This window comes from Pelodiscus sinensis, chromosome 2 (assembly GCF_049634645.1).
Source record: "Pelodiscus sinensis isolate JC-2024 chromosome 2, ASM4963464v1, whole genome shotgun sequence".
Lineage (NCBI taxonomy): Eukaryota > Metazoa > Chordata > Testudines > Trionychidae > Pelodiscus > Pelodiscus sinensis.
The window spans coordinates 256,577,323-256,596,373 of NC_134712.1; the positions used below are offsets into that span (position 1 = coordinate 256,577,323).

The 19,051-nt window shown below is 59.7% G+C and overlaps 1 protein-coding gene across 1 annotated transcript in view; it reads right to left on the reverse strand.

The window, feature by feature from the left end:
• Positions 1-496: 496 nt before the first annotated feature.
• Positions 497-19,051, reverse strand: part of CSPG5 (chondroitin sulfate proteoglycan 5) — a 37,593-nt gene continuing 19,038 nt past the window's right edge. Inside the window, exons 3-5 of the mRNA XM_075923021.1 lie at positions 14,813-15,001; positions 7,054-7,126; positions 497-1,026 (exon numbers count right to left, since the gene is read on the reverse strand). Of these exons, the coding sequence (XP_075779136.1) occupies positions 865-1,026; positions 7,054-7,126; positions 14,813-15,001 (424 nt within the window). The 3' untranslated portion in view covers positions 497-864. The remainder of the gene's footprint in view (positions 1,027-7,053; positions 7,127-14,812; positions 15,002-19,051) is intronic.

Genomic DNA, 19,051 nt, shown 5'->3' on the forward strand with positions numbered 1-19,051 from the left:
GAGAAATATGCAAATGAGGCTAAGCGTGGAATATCGCCGAGCCTCATTTGCATACCTAATGAGCCGCCATTTTGGCAGAAGAGGCTCTTGCGCCAGAAGGAGCTGTCTACACTGCCCCCTCTTGCGCAATGCCGTTATTCCTGAAAATAATCGGCGTGGCAGCATTGCGCAAGAGGGGTTTTCTTGCGCAAGAAGGGGCAGTGTAGACAGCTCCCTCTGGCGCAAGAGCCTCTTCTGCCAAAATGGCAGCTCATTAGGTATGCAAATGAGGCTCGGCGATATTCCACGCTTAGCCACATTTGCATATTTCTCGCGCAAGAAGCCACGTGTGTAGACGTAGCCTTGCTGTGTTTTGTTGAGCACTGAAAAGGGCAGCCCCCAGGAACCAGGACGGGCATTTGGCCTTCCAATGACTCATTTGACCAGCTCCATCTCCGAGCCAGGGACTACAATTCTCCGAGGGCACTCACACAACAGCCAGAGGCAACCAGCCGGCTTCACTTTAAAAAAATGTTTTATTTCAAGATCTTCCTTTTTTTTGTTTTTAAACTCGTATTTCAAAAAAAGGCGGGGCAAAAGTACAAAAAAAGCCGGTTGAGTCACAGCAAAGGTTTAGAAATCACAGCCGTGGAACTAAGGCAAGCAATATACGGACAGCGCACGGACCAGACAACCCAACGGACACAATTCATCTGAAGAGCATTTCGAGTCTTCGTTTGTATTATTATTTTTTTTTCCTCTGTACAAAACACACCAAAGCATGCCGCGGAGCCGGGGCGGGGACACACGTAACGAAGAGTGAGTAGAAATGGGGGTTGTACACGAGGGAAGGGAGTGTGAGCTCGCGCCTCCCGGCCCTTCCCTTCATGTCAAGTTGTTCTGCAGACAGTTCACGCCGGCGTCGGCCGCTTCGCCTTTCCCGTGATCGTGCTTGGGCGACATGGAGTTCTGGATGTTAAAGGATTCCTCTTCTTTCATGCAGGATTTCAGAGAGTCCTGCAGCTTGTGGGGCGCACTAGGGTCCTCCTAGGAAAGAGAGCAGGGGAGGGGGTGGAAACGGGAGAAGCGTGGTCACTGAGGAGGCTGTGAGGGAGGCTAGAGAACCCGGGGGGGTCTTCACTTTGTTAGCCCAGCACTGAGAAAATGGGGGGGGGCCATTCCGGGGTAACAGCACTGCAAACAGGAGAAGCCGGCTCCCTCGTGGTGCATGACAGTGAAAGGCTCTGAGCAGGCCTGTCACCCAACCGCGTCCCGCCGGCTGTGCGCACACCGCGAGACCCTGCCAGTCAGCTCTGAAACAAACCCACCCGCAATGAGGCTGCGGAGAGGGAACCGGCTTCTCCTTGCAGTGCTGTTACCCCGGGGAGACAGGTCCCCGGTGTCACCACCTTAGTCGTCTACAGGGGAGACACTGAGGCACAGAGCCCCTCTGGGCTGGCAGGAGAGCCAGGAACAGAACCCAGGAGCTGTGATTCCCAGCCCCCCGCCTCAGACAGCACCCCGTGGCCAACAAGCACCCCAACACCACACCCTTCTCGCAGCCGGCCCATTCTCTTCACCAGCCCCGCGGTCCTGGGGGAGCTCCTTAGGCAGGGCCCCCGCATGACAGAGGGTGCCGGCAAGGTGTCAGGTGGGCTGCAAGGCAGGTGTCTGGAAGGGAGCTGCAGTGTTGGGGGGAGCGTGAAGAGCACCCAAGGATCACCACGTGCAGCAGCCCCTTCCAGTTCCCTTTGTGTATTGCTGCCCTGGGCTGTAAAATCTAGAGCCGTGGTCCCCAACCTTTTGGGGCTGCCGGGTGCCCAGGGGCGGGGCCGTGCATGCGCCAGGGCTCAAGAATAGCTGGGGCCGGCCCTGGTCACTAGGCGAGCACATATAAATGCCCCGGCAGGCGCCATGGCACCCGCAGGCACCGCGTTGCGGCCACTGATCTAGAGGGATCTGCAGCTGATAACTTTCCAGCCAAACCTGGCTCCATAGGGAACCAAATCTGGGTCTTCGGTCACTCCCGAAATGCAGACAACTTTTTACATGAAAATGAATCCAAAGTGTATAAACATGTAGTGACTCCTGCAGTCTGACTGCGCACAGGGACCCGGATCTGGCCAGTTCTGCTGTGAACGGCAACGAAATACACGAACAGAGGCGGCAGCAGACGTCCGGCTCACTGAAGCCTGCGAGTGAGGCTACTGTTAATCAGCACGTCAGTTACCACGAACACCCAGCTGCACATGTTCAGGCATGCAAACCGGCCCTCTCATACTGGCTCTGTTGACTAGGTAGCTTGGCTCGTTGGTTTGAAAGGGCTGCAGAGCCTGCTCTAGACGATCCCACGGATGCTCGAGGGTTTCGGTGGCCGGTGTAGATGGCATCCCCTGGGCCAGCAGCTCTGGGCTAGCTCACATCTCTGTCCATGTGCCTCGCTCCTGGGTCCTTTCCCAGTCCTGCAGAGACGCCTGGCTCCTGCCCCACCGCACCACCTGCTGGGCCAATTCTGCCCCCCCCACCCATAGCCTTTCAGCCCTGCTCTGGCACAGCCTCTGCTTTCTGGCCCCCCCCAGAAACAGAGAGTCAAGGCTGACCCTGCCGCACGGACAAGCCAGCCTGCCGCCTCTGCTGTGCTGCCCAACTGGGGCACCCTCAGGAGATCTGGGGGGTTAGACTGCACTCTGCCTTCTAGAGACAAGGAGCCAAGCCCTCTCACTGGATGTCTGTTACCTCTGCATGGGCATGCTGCCCCAAGCCACCCCAGGAGGAATCTGCCTCTCGCGAGGGCTGGCCTGGTACTGTGGGCTCTAAAGGCTCACCTGCACTCACAGGTAGCAACTAACATCGCTTCCAGACCTCCCGCCACCAGAGGGCGAGGTGAGCCCAGCCCTGTGAAAGGGCGACAATGTACGGAACCATTTGCAGCCCCACCCTCTACTGGACGGACTCAGGACTGCTCTGCTGTGTGTCATAGCCACTATACGTCTAGCAGATAAAGGAGATTCTCATTTGGCTCATCTCCACGGAGCCTATGCTTTTGGAGGAGGAGGAGCTGAGCTCTGCCCCAGGGCTGCTGTGAAGTCCTGCATGGCCATGGTAGGCAGCCCAATGAAGACCGTGGCAGCGGCAGGCTTGCCGTGTAGTTCAACGCCCGGCATCTTGCCGGTGAGAAAGCAAACGCAAATAACAATATAGAGAAAAAAACCTTTGAAAAAGTCCAATCTTTCTACAAGCACCCCACAAGAGGAAAAATAAAGTGTTCAGCTCCCCATGTAGGAGAAAGCCTGGCTGGCTAAGTACGAGTCGAGGTAGCTGCTAACGGTTAGCCGTCCCTGAACACTTCCTTTTCACTCTTGTGGAGCGCTTTTAGAAAGACTGGCCTGTTTCAAAGGGTTTTTTATATCTATATTTTTGGTCTTAAATGCAGCGTGTCCGCTCCTAAACACTGCAGGGCTCTTTCCCTCCCGGAGCTCGGGGGCAGCCAGATGATCACGGGGGGGGGGGGTTCCCCTCACACCTGGGCCTGGCTGAGGGGGGGAAGGAAGGGGGTCTCTTTTTGGGCCCAGCTCAGGGGGGGGAAGGGAAGGGGCAAGGCCTCTCCTTGTACCTGGGGCCATCCTGGTCCCGTGCGGTGCAGACCATCAAGTAGATGGTGTGGCCAGCGCCCCCGCAGCCAGGCTGCCTGCCCAGGGACAGCAGCGCGCGGGCATCCTGGGCCCAGCCCCGCAGGCAGGTAGCAGGCGGCTCCGCACCTCCTCCTCACACAGCAGCCTGGCTCGGCCCAGCCTGTGCAACCACCTGCCCGGTATCCTGCAGCTCTCTGGTCTCTCTGTGCACCAATGAAATGTCCCCCTTGTACCTGGGCCGTGTGGCATGGAGCCAGGTGGGCCACCTGCAGGAGCTGAGGGTGTGTGTGCCAGGGGGGCCGGGAGCTGCACGGCACGGAGCCAGGTGGCAGAGCACACCTGCAGGAACTGGGGGTGGGCGTGCCAAGGACCACACAGCACAGAGCCAGACAGCAGAGCACACCTGCAGGAGCTGGGAGGGGGTGCCGGGGGTGCTGGGAGCTGCATGGCACGGAGCCAGGTGGCAGAGCACACCTGCAGGAGCTGGGGGGGGGGGGTTGGCATGCCAGGGGGTCCGGGAGCCACACAGTATGGAGCCAGGCGGCAGAGCGCACCTGCAGGAGCTGGAGGGGGGGGGGGGGGTTGGCATGCCAGGGGGTCCGGGAGCCACACGGTATGGAGCCAGGCGGCAGAGCGCACCTGCAGGAGCTGGAGGGGGGGGGGGGTTGGCATGCCAGGGGGTCCGGGAGCCACACGGTATGGAGCCAGGCGGCAGAGCGCACCTGCAGGAGCTGGGGGGGGGGGTGCCGGGGGAGCTGGGAGCCACAGGGCACAGAGCCAGGCGGCAGAGTGCATCTGCAGGAGCTGGGGGGGGGGGGGGTGCCGGGGGAGCCGGGAGCCACAGGGCACAGAGCCAGGTGGCAGAGTGCATCTGCAGGAGCTGGGGGGGGGGTGTGCCGGGGGCCACACGGCACGGAGCATCTGCAGGAGCCGGGGGGGGGGGGGGGGGGAGCTGCGCTAGTGCGTGCGCGGGAGCAGCACGTTGAAAATCCCATGGCAGGCAGACGAGACCGGCGGCCGCTTAATAGAAAGCTCGTCCATGACTCCGTCTCTCTCGGCGGCTGAGCAGCCGGCCGCCTGCCAGGAGCCCCGGGGCGGGTTAGCGAATCCCGTGACACTCTCGAAGTGGCTCGCTCGCCCTGCAGGCTTGCTGAAACGCCGTCCCGCGCAGGACGCTTTGCGCACCGAGAGGCTCACGGATTCGGCGCCCCCCATGCTCTGACCTGCTCCCGTTCCTCCGGGCTGCGTGGCCCCACCCTGGCATTCCTGCCTCTCCGCCAAGCCACACTCCTGTGGCGCAGGAGCCAGCCCACGGCAGAGCGGTCAGGGGAAGGGGTGCTCAGCTCCGTACCCAGCCAACCCAGGCAGCTGATGGAGCTGGGAAGCCCTGGGGCAGAGGAGGGGTGGGGGGGAGACACAAGACTTGCTCCTGGCCATGGTTGATGATCCCCCAGCTGCACCGGTCCAGATGCCAAATGGCCTATTTAGTCACAGCGCTCAGTTTCTCTCTGGCTAGTGTCTCCCCCCCAGGAGCGGGGAAATGAAGGCTGCTTCCCTTCTCCCGTTGAGCCCTCGGGATCTCTCCTCCCGGCCCCCCGCGAGCCGTTCGGCTCAAGGGTGTGCCCCTTCCTAGCCATAACAGTTACGGACCCCCGGAGGCCAGCCGGAGTCAAGTACAGTGAGCGATAAGGAGATTAGAGTTCTTCTCCCAGCCCCCGACACTGGCCGCATGGAGCGACCTTGGGCATGTCACTCGGCTTCTTGCTGTTTCTGATCTTCCCCATCTGGCACACATGCCAACATGATTCTGAACCCGGGGGAGTCTCGAGCCGTGCTGTCCAACACGCGGCCACTAGCCACAGGGGGCTATTGAGTGAGGCTAGTTCACTAGAGCAGTAGCCACTGCTTGGACGCCCATAAAAAAAGAGCTAAACTAGGATCTGTGGGTAGAAACCACCGAGCTTTGCAGCGGAGCTGAGCTGTCCCGTCCCCTTGGTCCTGGGCCGGCTCTGTGCGGCGGGCCAGCTCCAGGGCGCGGACAGGTGCTGGGATGGGCAGAGGGGAATTCTCCTGGCAGGGGCTCTCGCTGACCTGCTCCGGCTTTGAACTCTTCTTCCGCGTCACTAGCGTCAGCACAGCAGCACCTTTGGGTGGGTGTGCGTGCAGCCTGCCCCCCTGCTGGGCTCCCCGTGGTGGGGGGCGGAGGGCAGCAGGGGGCACAGAGGGCCAGGCATAGCGGCCTCCCCACCGGTAAATCACAGCAGGGCCGCAAGACGTGGGCTGGGCTGTGCGTCAGATGGGGCCTCAGACCCTCACAGGCCCCTCGGCACTTTGCTGGGCAGAGGGACCCTCTGAACGTGGGGCCGTCTCGTCCCTGTACGGCAGCGGGGGCGGGGGGGTTCAGGGGAGAGGGCTGGAAGGGGCTGTCCAGGGTCCCTTCCCCCCAAGCCACACGCTGAGCGGCTGATCTTGTGCGAGTACACACACACACACACACACACGTGCACACGCACGCTTGCACGGAGCATTCCCACGTGAGCACGGACACGATGGGGGGGGCAGGGGAAGGGGCGAAATGCACAACAGCGGGGAGGGGGAGACGCTGACCAGACAGGCCGGCAGCGGCTGCTTCAGGGCGCGAGGCGCAGACCGAGCTGGGGGCCCTGCTCCAACGGGGCGAGTGCCCAGAGTCCGTGCAGATCCGGGGCCTCGCTCTGTGCCAGGAAACGGGACTGGACGGGGGGGGGGGGGTTCTCCCCACTCCCTCATCGCTGTGCGGGGTTTGCCCCAGAGAGGGGCCCCTCCGGGCATGGCCAGTGAGAAGGGGGGGGCTGCCACCTCTGAGGGGTGAAGTACCAGGAGTTCTGGGCCAGTCCCAAAGCCACCGCACCGAGCACCCGTCCGCCTTTCCCAGGGCAGCCATGGCCCCGCGCAGGCCCCAGGGTGAGCCCACAGGCCCAGCCCCGTGGGAGCCAGTAACCCCCCAGCAAGCCCGTTCGGTGTCCCCTCAGCAGGCCCCGAGCTCTGCCTTCCCCCTCCCTCCCTCCCGACATCGTCAGTCCCTGCTCTCATCCCCTCAGCCCTGCACTGGCTCCTGCCCCGCCCCCGCCCATGAGGCCGCTGTACCACACGCTAGCGGGACGCCACGCATGGCCACCCAAGGGTGGGGTCCCAGCGCATCCCATGTTGCCCTGACCCGCTGGGCAGCCTATCCCGGGGGCTGGGAGTCACCTCCACCCCCTCTGCTCTACCCCCCCTGTGTAGACAGGCGGGGGGAGGAATTGGCACCCCTAGCCTCGGGCCAGCGCGGGCTGCGGGGAGGGGAGGCAGGCAGCAGGGCAGGTTGGAGAAGGCGAGTGACCTGACAGATCATGGTAGCACAGTGAGGCAACGCAGGGGCAGGAGGGGGCTGGTTACGCGGGGGGTCGCAACGTTTCCTTACGTTTGGATGGGAGCCCTCGGCGATGGTGGAGAGGGAGAAGTTGTCGTTGTGGAGCTCGGACGGCGTGCGGTACCTGCAAACACAGAGCGGTCAGCGGCCTGGGGATCACGCCGACAGCCACCTGCCTGGCCACGCTTCGGGGAGCAAGCGCGCCCCGGAGACCGGCCGCGGGACCCCCGCGGCGATGTGCCCGGCACCTTTCGCAGACCACAGGCTCCCCAAAGCCGCGCCCCCATCCTGTGCTGCCCTCCTCGTGTGCCAGACAAGGCCCCGTGTCTGCCATGCAACCGATCAGCTTCGCCGGGTTTGCCCCTGGCTTCCGGGCTGGGAGCGACGTGCCCTCAGCTTCAGAGCCGGGAGCTGCGCTCCAGCCGCTAGGGGCACGAACACGTCGGCAAGGTGACACGCTCCTCTGGCTCGGGGCTCCCCCCTAGTCAAGCCCAGGCCTTCCTCAGCCAACTCACGGGGCAGACGCGCTCAGGGGGTGGGCCTCCAAAGCTCCCAGACGTCTTGGGACAGGCAGCGTGAGACACGAGCCGGCCAACGCAGCCTCCCCTTCCATGCCCACCTCGTATGCCTCCCTCCCCGGCTCCACCCGATCCCCTTCCCAGAGGCCTTTGTGCCACGCTCGCTACCCAGGACAGCACCAGCGAGCAGGTGCTGGATACCAGAGCCGCCGACCTAACAGCAGGGAGCGGGGCAGTACCACGGGCAGAGCTGGGGCAGGCTGAGAGCCATCCCCTCACGTTCCCGCCCACGTCAATCTGTGCCCTGTTCACACTCCCACGAACTGGCCTGTGCACACGGCTGCACTGGTGTGTGTGCAAATGCACGCACGCGCACACCTGTGCGCATGCACACGCACTCGACCACGCACGCGACTCTGTTCCCGCTTGCACATGCTCACTCACCGGGCATGTTGGTGCGTGCACACTCGCAAGCCAGCCTGCACGGCCCTAGGCTCGCCGCCCAGCCTGCGTGGAGGTGGCCGCGTGGCTGCACACGCACATGCACGCAGGCCACGCTGTGAATTAGCCCAGGCATGCATGTGAGTGGCCCTGCAGCTGCACATGGGCACGACACTGGGTACGCCCGGCTCGTTAAGCCTAGAAAGGCCCACAAGAGCCAGTTCCAGGAACAACGGAGCAGCCACGGCCGAAGCTGGAGGAGAGGAAGCCGTTCCAGGGAAGCAGTGTGGGAAAACCCCAGGCCACCAGCCTTTTCCGGGCCCAGGCCAGGGTGGGGCAGGCTGGCTGGAAGAAGCTCTCCAGAGGAGGGCACATCTGCTGCCTGCCTTCCAGCTCAGAGCGGGAGGAGGAGGCTGGAAGGTGCAGGTCTGGCTGGAAAGGGATGGGATGGGAGGTGAGGGGAGGGGTAGCTTTGGGGCCTGGAGGGGTAGCTTTGTACAGAGCTGGGAGGGGAAGCTTTGGGGCTCGGAGGGGTAGCTTTGGGGCCAGGAGGGGTAGCTTTGTGCGGAGCTGGGAGGGGTAGCTTTGGGGCCTGGAGGGGTAGCTTTGTGCAGAGCTGGGAGGGGTAGCTTTGGGGCCCAGAGGGGTAGCTTTGTGCGGAGCTGGGAGGGGTAGCTTTGGGGCCCAGAGGGGTAGCTTTGTGCGGAGCTGGGAGGGGTAACTTTGGGGCCCGGAGGGGTAGCTTTGTGTGGAGCTGGGAGGGGTAGCTTTGGGGCCCAGAGGGGTAGCTTTGTGCGGAGCTGGGAGGGGTAACTTTGGGGCCCGGAGGGGTAGCTTTGTGTGGAGCTGGGAGGGGTAACTTTGGGGCCCGGAGGGGTAGCTTTGGGGCCCGGAGGGGTAGCTTTGTGTGGAGCTGGGAGGGGTAACTTTGGGGCCCGGAGGGGTAGCTTTGGGGCCCGGAGGGGTAGCTTTGTGTGGAGCTGGGAGGGGTAACTTTGGGGCCCGGAGGGGTAACTTTGGGGCCCGGAGGGGTAGCTTTGTGCGGAGCTGAGGGGCAGAAGAGCCAGAGCTGAGTGTGACCCGTTCATGGTGTGGTCTGTAGGTGGGTTTGAATAGTTTGTTAGCAAACCCGTCCTGGTGACTGGGGGAGGTGCTGATAGCCATGAGGAGGCCTGTGTGGAGATCCTGAAGGGAAACAGAGGCATAAGGGGGAGGGGGTACTCAATAGGCAGTGGCCATGATATCAGTATATGTCCCCGCCACTGCACGCTCTTCCTTGGACACTGGTGCACGTGCGTGCACACACACACACACACACGCTAGCACTCCCTGGCCCTACGCCGCCTTGCACTAGCAAACACACAACCCCCTCTTGTGCACGCCCCCCGTGCACACTCACACAGGTCAGGCACAGCTGCTGGGCCGATGGCCAGCCCCCCCCTTCTGTGGGCCAGTGACCTGAGGCCCAGAGGACGGTGCCCGGTGGAATCTGTCCCTCTGGGCGTTCCCCCGAGGCTGCTGGCCCTGGGAACAGACAAAACACCATCTGCCGCCGCCGGGCTGAGCAGCCCCATGCAGAGCAGCAGCTGCTGAGGGCTTAGGAAGCCCTCTCCGTGGCGGGAGGAGTGGAAGAGGCGCTGGCTTTGTGGCCGCGCGTCCAAGCCGGGCCCGGGCCCGTTCGCCTCGGTCACCACGGGGGGAGGGGGTCACAAAGCCGGGGACTGCCTGCTGCGTGCGCCGGAGAGGCGGCCCGCCGGACGCTGTGTTTACCGTTGGCTACCCACTGGGTTCCGCCAGCGTGGCGTGTCCCCTACTCGTGTTACTGAAGCGACCTGCACGCAAAGCCAGGGCACGGGGAGCGAGGTGGGGGCCGGCTGCACCCAGCACTGACTGCGAGAGCCGGGCGCTCCCCCTGCGGCCCATCCCAGCGCTGCGACGGTTCCGACACCCCTGCAAATTCAAGGCCCGCAAGTGCAGCCAGCAATACTGCCCTGCCCCGGGAGACCCTCTTGCCGACGACAATCTTGTGGCTCACTCAGAGGAAGGAGGGCCACTCGTCCGGCCCCTGGTTGCCCGTCGCTGGCGTAAAGAGAGCTAACGAACCACCAAGGACTGTGACTGGCTGGCTGCAGAATTCTTCCCTTCCCACGCTGCCCTGCGGTGTCATGTTCCTGTGCGGGGTTCACAGCGACCCGGTGCCACTCCAGAGCTGGCTGCATTTCTGGGAGGTGCCAACGCAATCACCATGTCCTGTGCACTGCAGTTTGCTGGGCTCTTTGGGACTACAAGCTGGCGCTGGCTAGCTCTGGGGGAATGTGAGAAGGGTCTGCATGTCCCTGCTGGGAGGGGAAGAGCTGTAGGAAGCGTGGGGGACCCGCTGCAGCAACTGGATGACATGTTTGAAAAGGGAAAAAACGAGGCAAGTGTTTGGAGAGGAGCGAGGCGAGTGAGACTCTGGGTAGTGGAATCGGATCCCCAGCGTTAGCATCCTGACACTTCAAACATTCAAAGCAGGCAGTGCAAAGCACTCCCCGATAATTACACTGCAAACGTTAACGCACCATAGGTTAGGGAGGCCGCTCACCTGGCCCCGGGGGAAGGGAATCTAGCGGAACTCGGCCTTTGCTGGCAGCAGGGATGCTATGAGCCTCTGCACTGCTGCACCGCACGATCACAGATCAGTGACGCCACCGCTAGATGCTCCCGGGATGCGGCTGACGCCAGCAGCTGGCTCATTCTGTTCCTCGTCAGTGTCTTCGGCGCCGGAAGAACATGCCCACCCCGGTCCGAGAAGCAAGCTCAGCTGAGCCTCTCGACGAGCTGGGACGGGTTTGGGGAAGTTGAGCGGCTGTCCCGTCCCTCCACCCTGCTCACACCCACTGCCGGCCGCCCCAAGAGGTGCAAGGCTTTGCACACGGCGCTCTGCCCAAGCAAGACGCAGCCAGCGGCAGTGCGGGCTACAGGGCTAAGCTCTGCATTGGAGCTGCTGGATTCTAAGCCCAGCTGCGACACTCGCCCTCGTACACGTGTCTTTCCTGCTTCGTGCCTCAGTTTCCCCATCTTTGACATTGGGAACCATCGATCTCAAGGTCAGACGGGCCCACTGGGATCATCTTCTCTCATCTCCTGCATAATTTAGACCAGAGAATTGCCAGAGAAGTTCAATAACTGCCAACTCCCTTGGGGGCCATGAGCGCTAATTAGTTAACGCTCCCAAAGATCGTTCCGTTACTACAAATGCTTCAGGGTAACAGTGATGAATGACGTTTGGACAAAGCCTTGCAGCCCAAGACTCCCAAGTGCCCACTCACTAAAATGCAGCCACCTCTGGGGTGGGTGGTATCCACACCGCAGCATTACCCAACCGCCTCTCAAAAAGAGACAGAATCGTGAGCTTTTCTGGGCAATACCCACTTCATCCAATGAGCCAAGATTACATTATATTGTGGGTTGAGCATTGGCCTGCTAAACCCAGGGTTGTGAGTTCAATCTTTGAGGGGGGCCACTTAGGGCGCTGGGGCAAATCTGTCAGAGATGGTGCTTGGTCCTGCCATGAGGGCAGGGGACTGGACTATCACGTTACTGGATTTTAAAGATCATTGCTGCACCCATGAGGGGGGTGTTTGCCCTAAAAGTCCATACAAAGGGGGCCGTGTGAGGTGTCACATGAAAGCGTCTGTTCTACTGAGTCTGTAGACGCTGCTCATGTACGTGTATAATATCTGTATGTGGCGTTATACATATGCACTCTGAGTTGATGCAGGAAAATTCTCTGTCTGAGACAGAGCAAAAGGCACAGAATGGCTATGCTAATTAGCAAGGAGACGATGATTCTCTAGGTGCCCATACACACCTGAGGAATGTGACTGATACCTGCAAACCAGCCAGTGTCTGATGGCTGCTGACATGGGACACAGGGATAGGTCACTGGGCCATGTGTCCTGCTCTGGCCAGGAGGATGCCAGGGGAGGTCTATAAGTGCCATGTGGCACCCTCCATCTGGTCTTCAGTTCAGCTCCTGATCCCAGATGCAGCCTTGCGAGGAACAATAAGCCGGAAAGAACCGTGGACCCATCCCAACATGGGATGTACACTAGAGACTTACAAGATAGCAGTTTGTAACATCTCTGCTGAGAGCCTGCATTGAGAACTGGGAGATTCGATGCATGTCATGTATTCTCCTTAACAACCTTACTCTCATGCTTTTCTTTCCTTTAGTAATAAACCGTTAGATGTTAGATTCTAAAGGATTGGCTCAGCGTGATTTGTGGATAAGATCCAGAGGGTGATTTGTGGGTAAGATCCAGAGGGTAAATTGACGAGACCTGTGGCTGGTTTCTTGGGACCAGAAGAACCTGTTCAGGGTAGGTGAGATTGGGTTCTATAACCCCTCATCTGTGTGTTAGGGTGCCTGAGGGGTTTTGCTGGTGAGGCTTCTGGCTGGCAGCTGAAGCGCTCGGCGTGACTGATTTGTGGCCTGTTTGGGAAGGTCTCCAGTCTGGGGCTGTAAGGAGCCCCGAGTTTGAGCAATTTGCCCTGAGCGGACGCCCCCCACAGACTCAATGATCTTTCAAGGCCCCTTCCAGTTCTAGTGTTCTATGACATTACACACACACTCAGCAGAAGCGGTAAGTTGCAGCACTTGCTGATAGAGTCCTGCACATCCATGGATATCTGCTTTATATCCGCAGGCATCCACATCGCAGATTAGGGATGTAAGCGACTAAGTGGCTACCCAACAAGCAAAAGCTTATCAGATAGTCAACACATTAAGACTAGTCGCTTCCCCACCCCCCTTGCTGCCTCTATCATAAAGAGAAAGTGGGAGTGGGGGGGAGGATGGGATGCCAGGGGGAGCCAGCTTAACAACCGGCTCCCCCCAGCTGCATGGGACGGGGTTGGGGCGCGGCAGCGACGCTTCCTCTTTGAAAGGTCCAAAAGTCCCAGAAAGGGCTCTTGTACATTTCAAAGATTGAAACGCCGTGCGGAGCCCAGCTGGGGAGCTTGGGTCAGTGGGGGACTCAGAGTCTCCCGCTGGCCCCCCCCGGCTCCATGCGGCACTTCCATTTTGAAATGCACAAGAGCCCCCACCGCGGCTCTTGTACATTTCAAAGCGCAAGCGACCGCACGGAGCTCGGGCTCAGCAGAGGATTCCCCGCTGGCTCCGCGCTCCACACGGCGTTTCAGTCTTTGAAGTGCACAGAGCCCCTGCTGGGACTCTTGTCCATCTCAAAGGCGGAATGTGCGCTAGTCCTTATCGACTAATCGAATAGTCGACGGAAATCCCATCGACTGTTCGATTAGCTGATGAATCGATATTTAATGTCCCTACCGCAGATGTGGCAGCAGATCTCCACAGCTCAGTTCTGCAGGAGTGGATACAAATGTTATGTCTGTGCAGGGCTCTACTGACTGCATGATCCACACGCTTGGGTTTCAGAGGGGCAGCCGGCGTAGTCTCTCTCCGCAAAAACAAGAAGGAATCCAGGGGCACTCGAAAGAGCGCCACATTTATTTGGGCTTAAACGTCCATCGGCTGGAACCCACTTCGTCAGAGGCATGAAGCGGAAACTTCGTGTTGGCAGGTCTGTATACTCCTGTGCTCCCACCCAGACTCGGCTCACTAGCAGAGAGCTCAGTGTGCTGTGCTGGTGACTAGCCCAAGGCAGGGGGAGAGAGAAACACCCCAGACCCGTCCCTGCTGAAGCTGTTGGCGGGGAGGGAGTAGAGCTGGCTCCCTCCCCACTTGCGGCGACACACGTCTGGGATCTCGCCCGGGAAATTTACAGGCTGACGAGAGCGACAGCGACGGATGGAACCGTTCCAGCTCAGTGGCCAGGCTGCCCACATAACTCACAGGCTCTGGCAGGGATTCTGCGGGGCTGCGCCGGGCGGGAGCACGTCTGGGGGGGCAGGGCCGTTACTCAGCACCGCTGACAAACCCAGCCGCTTCCGCCGGTGCCGTGGGGAAGTCCCGGGGGGGGTGGATGCCGCGTGGGGAAAGAGTGCAAGGGCCTGTGGCTAGGAGCTCCAAGAGCGCCCCATGGCTGCCAGCTGTTCTCAGAGAGTCAGCCACAGGGCTCTGGCCGGATTCAGCCTTCCTACACCCCCCCCCGGCAGTCTCCACTGCGTCGCGTCACTCCTGTCCCAATCGGCAGCACAGTGTTGTTGGGTGGCACCTCCCTCCTGCCCGCTGTCTCCCTGGGGCACCGGCCCCGTGTCCCGAGGGCTGCCAAACGTCGGGGGTTGGGTTTAGTGCCGAGGGCAGGACAGCGTTGGCAGCCTGTGACACACAGGGGGTCGGATGAGAGGGTCCCTTCTGGCCTTGAACTCCAGGGCTCTAGAGCTGCTGTGTCCCACCCCAGAGGTGGCTGCACTTCAACAGCGGTGCAGTGCCCCCGGGGGATGGCTTACAGGGACCTGGCTGGATCACGGGCAGGCAGGCGCACAGGCAGGCTTTCGCTCCGCTCCTTGGATCAGGACGGACACCGGGTACTGTCGGGCCAAGGGTGGGAGCAGGGACGACCTACACACAGGGACATTGTGTGGCCTCTCCCAGGCAGGCACTCTCCCTTGTTTTGCACTGGCTGAGGAGTGTTGGTACCCCATGGGAGGGCTGCCATCCAAGGGTTGGACAAGTGGATGCTGTCCTCCAGGTTAGCTGTGTGCACCCCCCCCCCCCCATGCTCCCTGTAAGCTGGCAGGCAGGTCCTCTCCTGTGGGGCTACCAGTGGGTACTGTACCAGCTGATTAGCCCCCGGACCTCCCCTGTGAGCTGCCGGATGGGTTCCTTTCCCGCTACCCCCCACCTCCTGCCAGCTCCCTCCCCTGCCGGGCCCCGGGCCACTCACTTGGTCTTGCGCAGCTTGTTGTTCTCGGTCTTGAGCAGGTAGAGCTTCTTGGCGAAGAAGACGGTCATCATGAAGAGCAGCAGGACCACGAGGGCGGCCGAGCCCACGGCCACGCACATCACCTGGAAGTCGGTGATGATGGACTCGCAGCGAACCCCCTTGTGCCAGATGTAGTCCTGGGTGTTGCACCTGCAACGGGACCGGCGCCACCCGTTAGGGGCCGGCTCAGCAGCCCCGGGGACACGCCGAGCGCCGGCTCAGCCGAGCGGGGGTGGGGGCGTGAGGAGAGGTTTGCAGGTAAGAGGGGGCAGTCGCAGCCCACCCCACAGGGGGTGCCTAGGCAAGAGGTCGGTGAGCAGGCAGGACAGGCCAGGGGCCCACAACACCCAGGGAGATGGAGACAAGCAGCCGAAGGGTTGACAGGCCAGACAACGTGTCTGGCTGGACCGCGTGCCGAGCTTACAAGCGGCCGACGGCTGTGAACACCGGGAGGGGGGGCGGGGGGGGATTTGCCAGGGTGCCCCGGGGGGCGTCCCGAGGAGGAAATGGACTAGAGCGAGGAAAGGGGGACGCACGCCGAGTCTCACAAAATGGTTCCTGGCGGCGGGACTGACTTTGACCTAAGCTCAGCTCAGGCATCGGGGCTGGAACATGGGGGGCGCTGGGAGGGCTGCCCCCCATTCTAAAGACAGTTCCAGCGTCCCGGCTCTGAGGTGACCTGTGGGGCGAGAAGGGGTGGGGTCGTGCGCCCCCGCTTGGACTGAGCAGGCTCTCACAGACTGAACATGCCCGGTAAGGTCTGCTGAAGCTGCTGCCCTCACTCGTGCCACAGGGATGGGGCATCTCTGGACCAGCTTCCTCCAACCCAGGGCCTAAGCGCAGGCTTTTCCCGCCACAGTTCGGTCCCTGAAGGGAAGCCCTGAGGGGCCACGTTGCAGGCTTAGCCCATACACAGCTGGGGGGCGACAAGCAAGGGCAGCCCCGATGAACTTTGGAAAATGATTCCGCCAGGTGGGTTCCCTCTCAGATTTTCCAGCCACGAGCAGAGCGAGTTTTGGCTTGTGCACCAATATCGAGGCCACGGGTGCTGGTCTGGATACGGGCCGCCGTGGCACCCGACTGATTAACACACACACGCTCCCAGCTGCCCGAGCAAACCACCCCCATGCCACGCGGCAGGTCCCGTTCCCGGCCCCAGCCGCCAGAACAGGCCCCGGCCCCTCCCCATCATGTTGCAGCCTCGGCCACTGGAGCAGGGCTCCCTCCCTACCACACGGCCGTGGCAGGTCCTGGCCGCCCGCCCCAGCAGCCCCCTCACTATGCTGTCTCAGCCAGCCCCGCCCGCCGGAGCGCCCGTGCAGCTCTCCAGGGCAGGCAGGCAAGGGAAGAATTTTTTGTGCGCCGCCATGCAGGCGCACCCCTGACTGAGAACGCTGCCACCAGGCTGCTCTGGAGGTTACGAGCTGCAGCGGGGAAGGCTCAGAGTGGCACGAAGGCGGCACACACAGAAGTCGCCTGGCTTGCCCCAGCGAGCCTGTTCCAGAGCCTGGCAGAGAACCCAGGCAGTCCTGTCTCGCCGGGGGAGGGCCGGAGCTGCACTCCTGAGTATGGGCTGGGAAGCCGAGAGGAGTGGGGGCAAACAGGGAGCGAGCAAGGCCCTGGCAAAAGGACTGCAGGGGGCGCTCCTGCACCAGCCGCGGGAGGTCCCGTTTGTTTGTGGCCCATGGTGCAGTTTGGGTTTACACGGGACTCAACGTGCGGCCCACGGGTGGGAGCCAAAACAAAAAAGGAGTCACTAGAATGGCCTTTTAGGAGTTCAATTCCAGGACTGTCATTGCTCATTCGAAGTGCTGTCATATGGGTGGAAACGGGGTAACTATTGCATTTTATGAATATCAGCAGAACTGACTGAAATGGGGCCTGCGTGTTGTACAATCTTGCCTTAATCTTTGTATTCATGCCCTTCAGTATGAAAAGTTATTTGCATATATTTGCATATATATTTGCCTCTGTGCTGCTCAGGAGAATGGATGTTTTGGGGAAGGAGAATGGAACAGAGGGAAATGATCCCATAGTGGGAACTCTCCTTCCAGAAGACGTCACGGTACCCCCTCACACGGAGGGTATCCCTCTGAGGAAGAGACGGGTAACAGTAAGGAGGGATTTGATTCTTAGCAATGTATGAAGCTGGGTTTATGACCAGGAGAACCGACTGTGGGGTGTGAAGGTTGTGGACTCTCCAGACGTCTAGATAGGCTTACTTGCCTTGCAAGGCAACAGCCAGTGGTGGTAGTACATGTAGGTACCAACGACGGAGGGAAAGGTAGGAGAGAGGTCCTGGGGGCAAAATTAGCTACTCGGTAAGGGTGTGTCTAAACTACATGCCTCCATCGATGGAGCCATGGAGATTAGGCTGATCGGCAAAGAGAAACGAAGCCACGATTTAAATAATTTAAATAATCGCGGCTTCATTTACATTTAAATGGCTGCCACGCTGAGCCGACAAAAAGCTAATCAGCTGTTTGTCGGCTCAGCGCGCTAGTCTGGACGCTCCCGCGCCGACCTGAAAGCCCTTTATTGACCTCCCCGTTATGCCTCGTAGGATGAGGTTTACCGGGGAGATCGATAAAGGGCTTTCATGTCGGCAGGGGAGCGTCCAGACTGCCCCGATCTGCCGACAAACAGCTGATCAGCAGAGCGGGGCAGCCATGTACATTTAAATGAAGCCGCGATTATTTAAATCGCGGCTTCATTTCCCTTTGCCGAACAAACAAATTTACACGGCTCCGTCGACGGACCCACGTAGTCTAGACGTACCCTAAGAGATGAAATTCCAGGACTTCGCTGGTAGCATTCTCTGAAATGCTTCCAGTTCCTGGTGCAGGGCCAGGCAGGCAGGGTCTCAGGGCATGGATGAGACGACGATCCTCGGCAGAAGGATTTAGGTTTATTGGGAACCTTTTGGGAAAGGAAGCGCCTGTATGGGAAAACCGGACTCTACCTAACAGAACCAGACTGCTGGCACGTTAAAGAGGTTCTTGATGGTGCTTGGTTCTGCCGTGAGGGCAGGGGACCGAACTTAATGACCTCTCCAGGTCCCTTCCAGTTCTATGACAGTAGAACGGGCATGGGAGAAATTTTAAACTAAAAGTAGGGGGAAAGCCAACATGTACTGAATAGCACATGGGTAGGACACAGGCTTCCCGCAGGCAAAGGCTGAGTAATGTGGATTCTCTCTATCCGGAGGAAGAGGAGAGGCTAGAAGCTGATAAAGTGCAAGTAGTAACTGAAGAGAAACAGTCAAATGAAAGAGAGTCCATCCAACTGCACCCCTGGAAGGTATTGATGCATCTTCTCAGTGCTTGTAGAAGGCTGAATATTCAAATGGCAAAGTGCCTGACATTAAATGAGAATGTTGATAGAGCAGGCACCCCAGAAACGTGATCATCAATGGGACGTGGTAATACCAGGAAACAGAATATATACGAACTGTGGCATTGTGTGTTAAAGGAAGCGTAGAGTCAAATACAGTCGAAACCTGAAATGAATCGAACTAGGCAACAGAATCCCTATGGATGGAAATTCCGTGCTTGAATAGTAAGGAGGATAGCAGTAGGAATACACCATCAACCATCTGACCAGGATGATGACTTATGAAAAGTTCATGGAGATCAGAGAGGTTACGAAAACAGAAATCTCAGTAATAATTAATGAGGGATTTCAACTACACCCATATTGACTGGGGACATGTCATCGGAGGAGAGGATGCGAGGCAGAGAGAAAATTTCCAGACACCATTGATGACTGCTTCTTGGAGCAGCTAGTCCAAGGATGATGTGGTCCAAGTGGTGACGATAGCAGAGCCACTCAGCAAAAGAGCCCATAATGTAATTCAATTCAACGTGCTTACATGTTAAATCATCCTTAATTAAATTTCTCCGTATTGGGGAAAAAAAGATCACCTTAGCAGCGCCTACCTTCAAAAATAGGGAACAGCACAAAAATGAGGAAGCTCAATAAATAAAATCACAAGAGTGAAAGGCCTGAAAGCTGACGGAAACAATTTTAAAACACCATAAGAGAGGCTCACACTAAATGTGTCCCCAAAATTTTACAAAAGAGGAGGACCCAAAAAATGCCACCGTGGCTCAATAACAGCAAAAAGGAGGTGGTCGGAGACAAGACGAGACCTTTCAAAATTGAATGTCAGGTCCTCGAGAAGAAAATAAAAACCAGCAC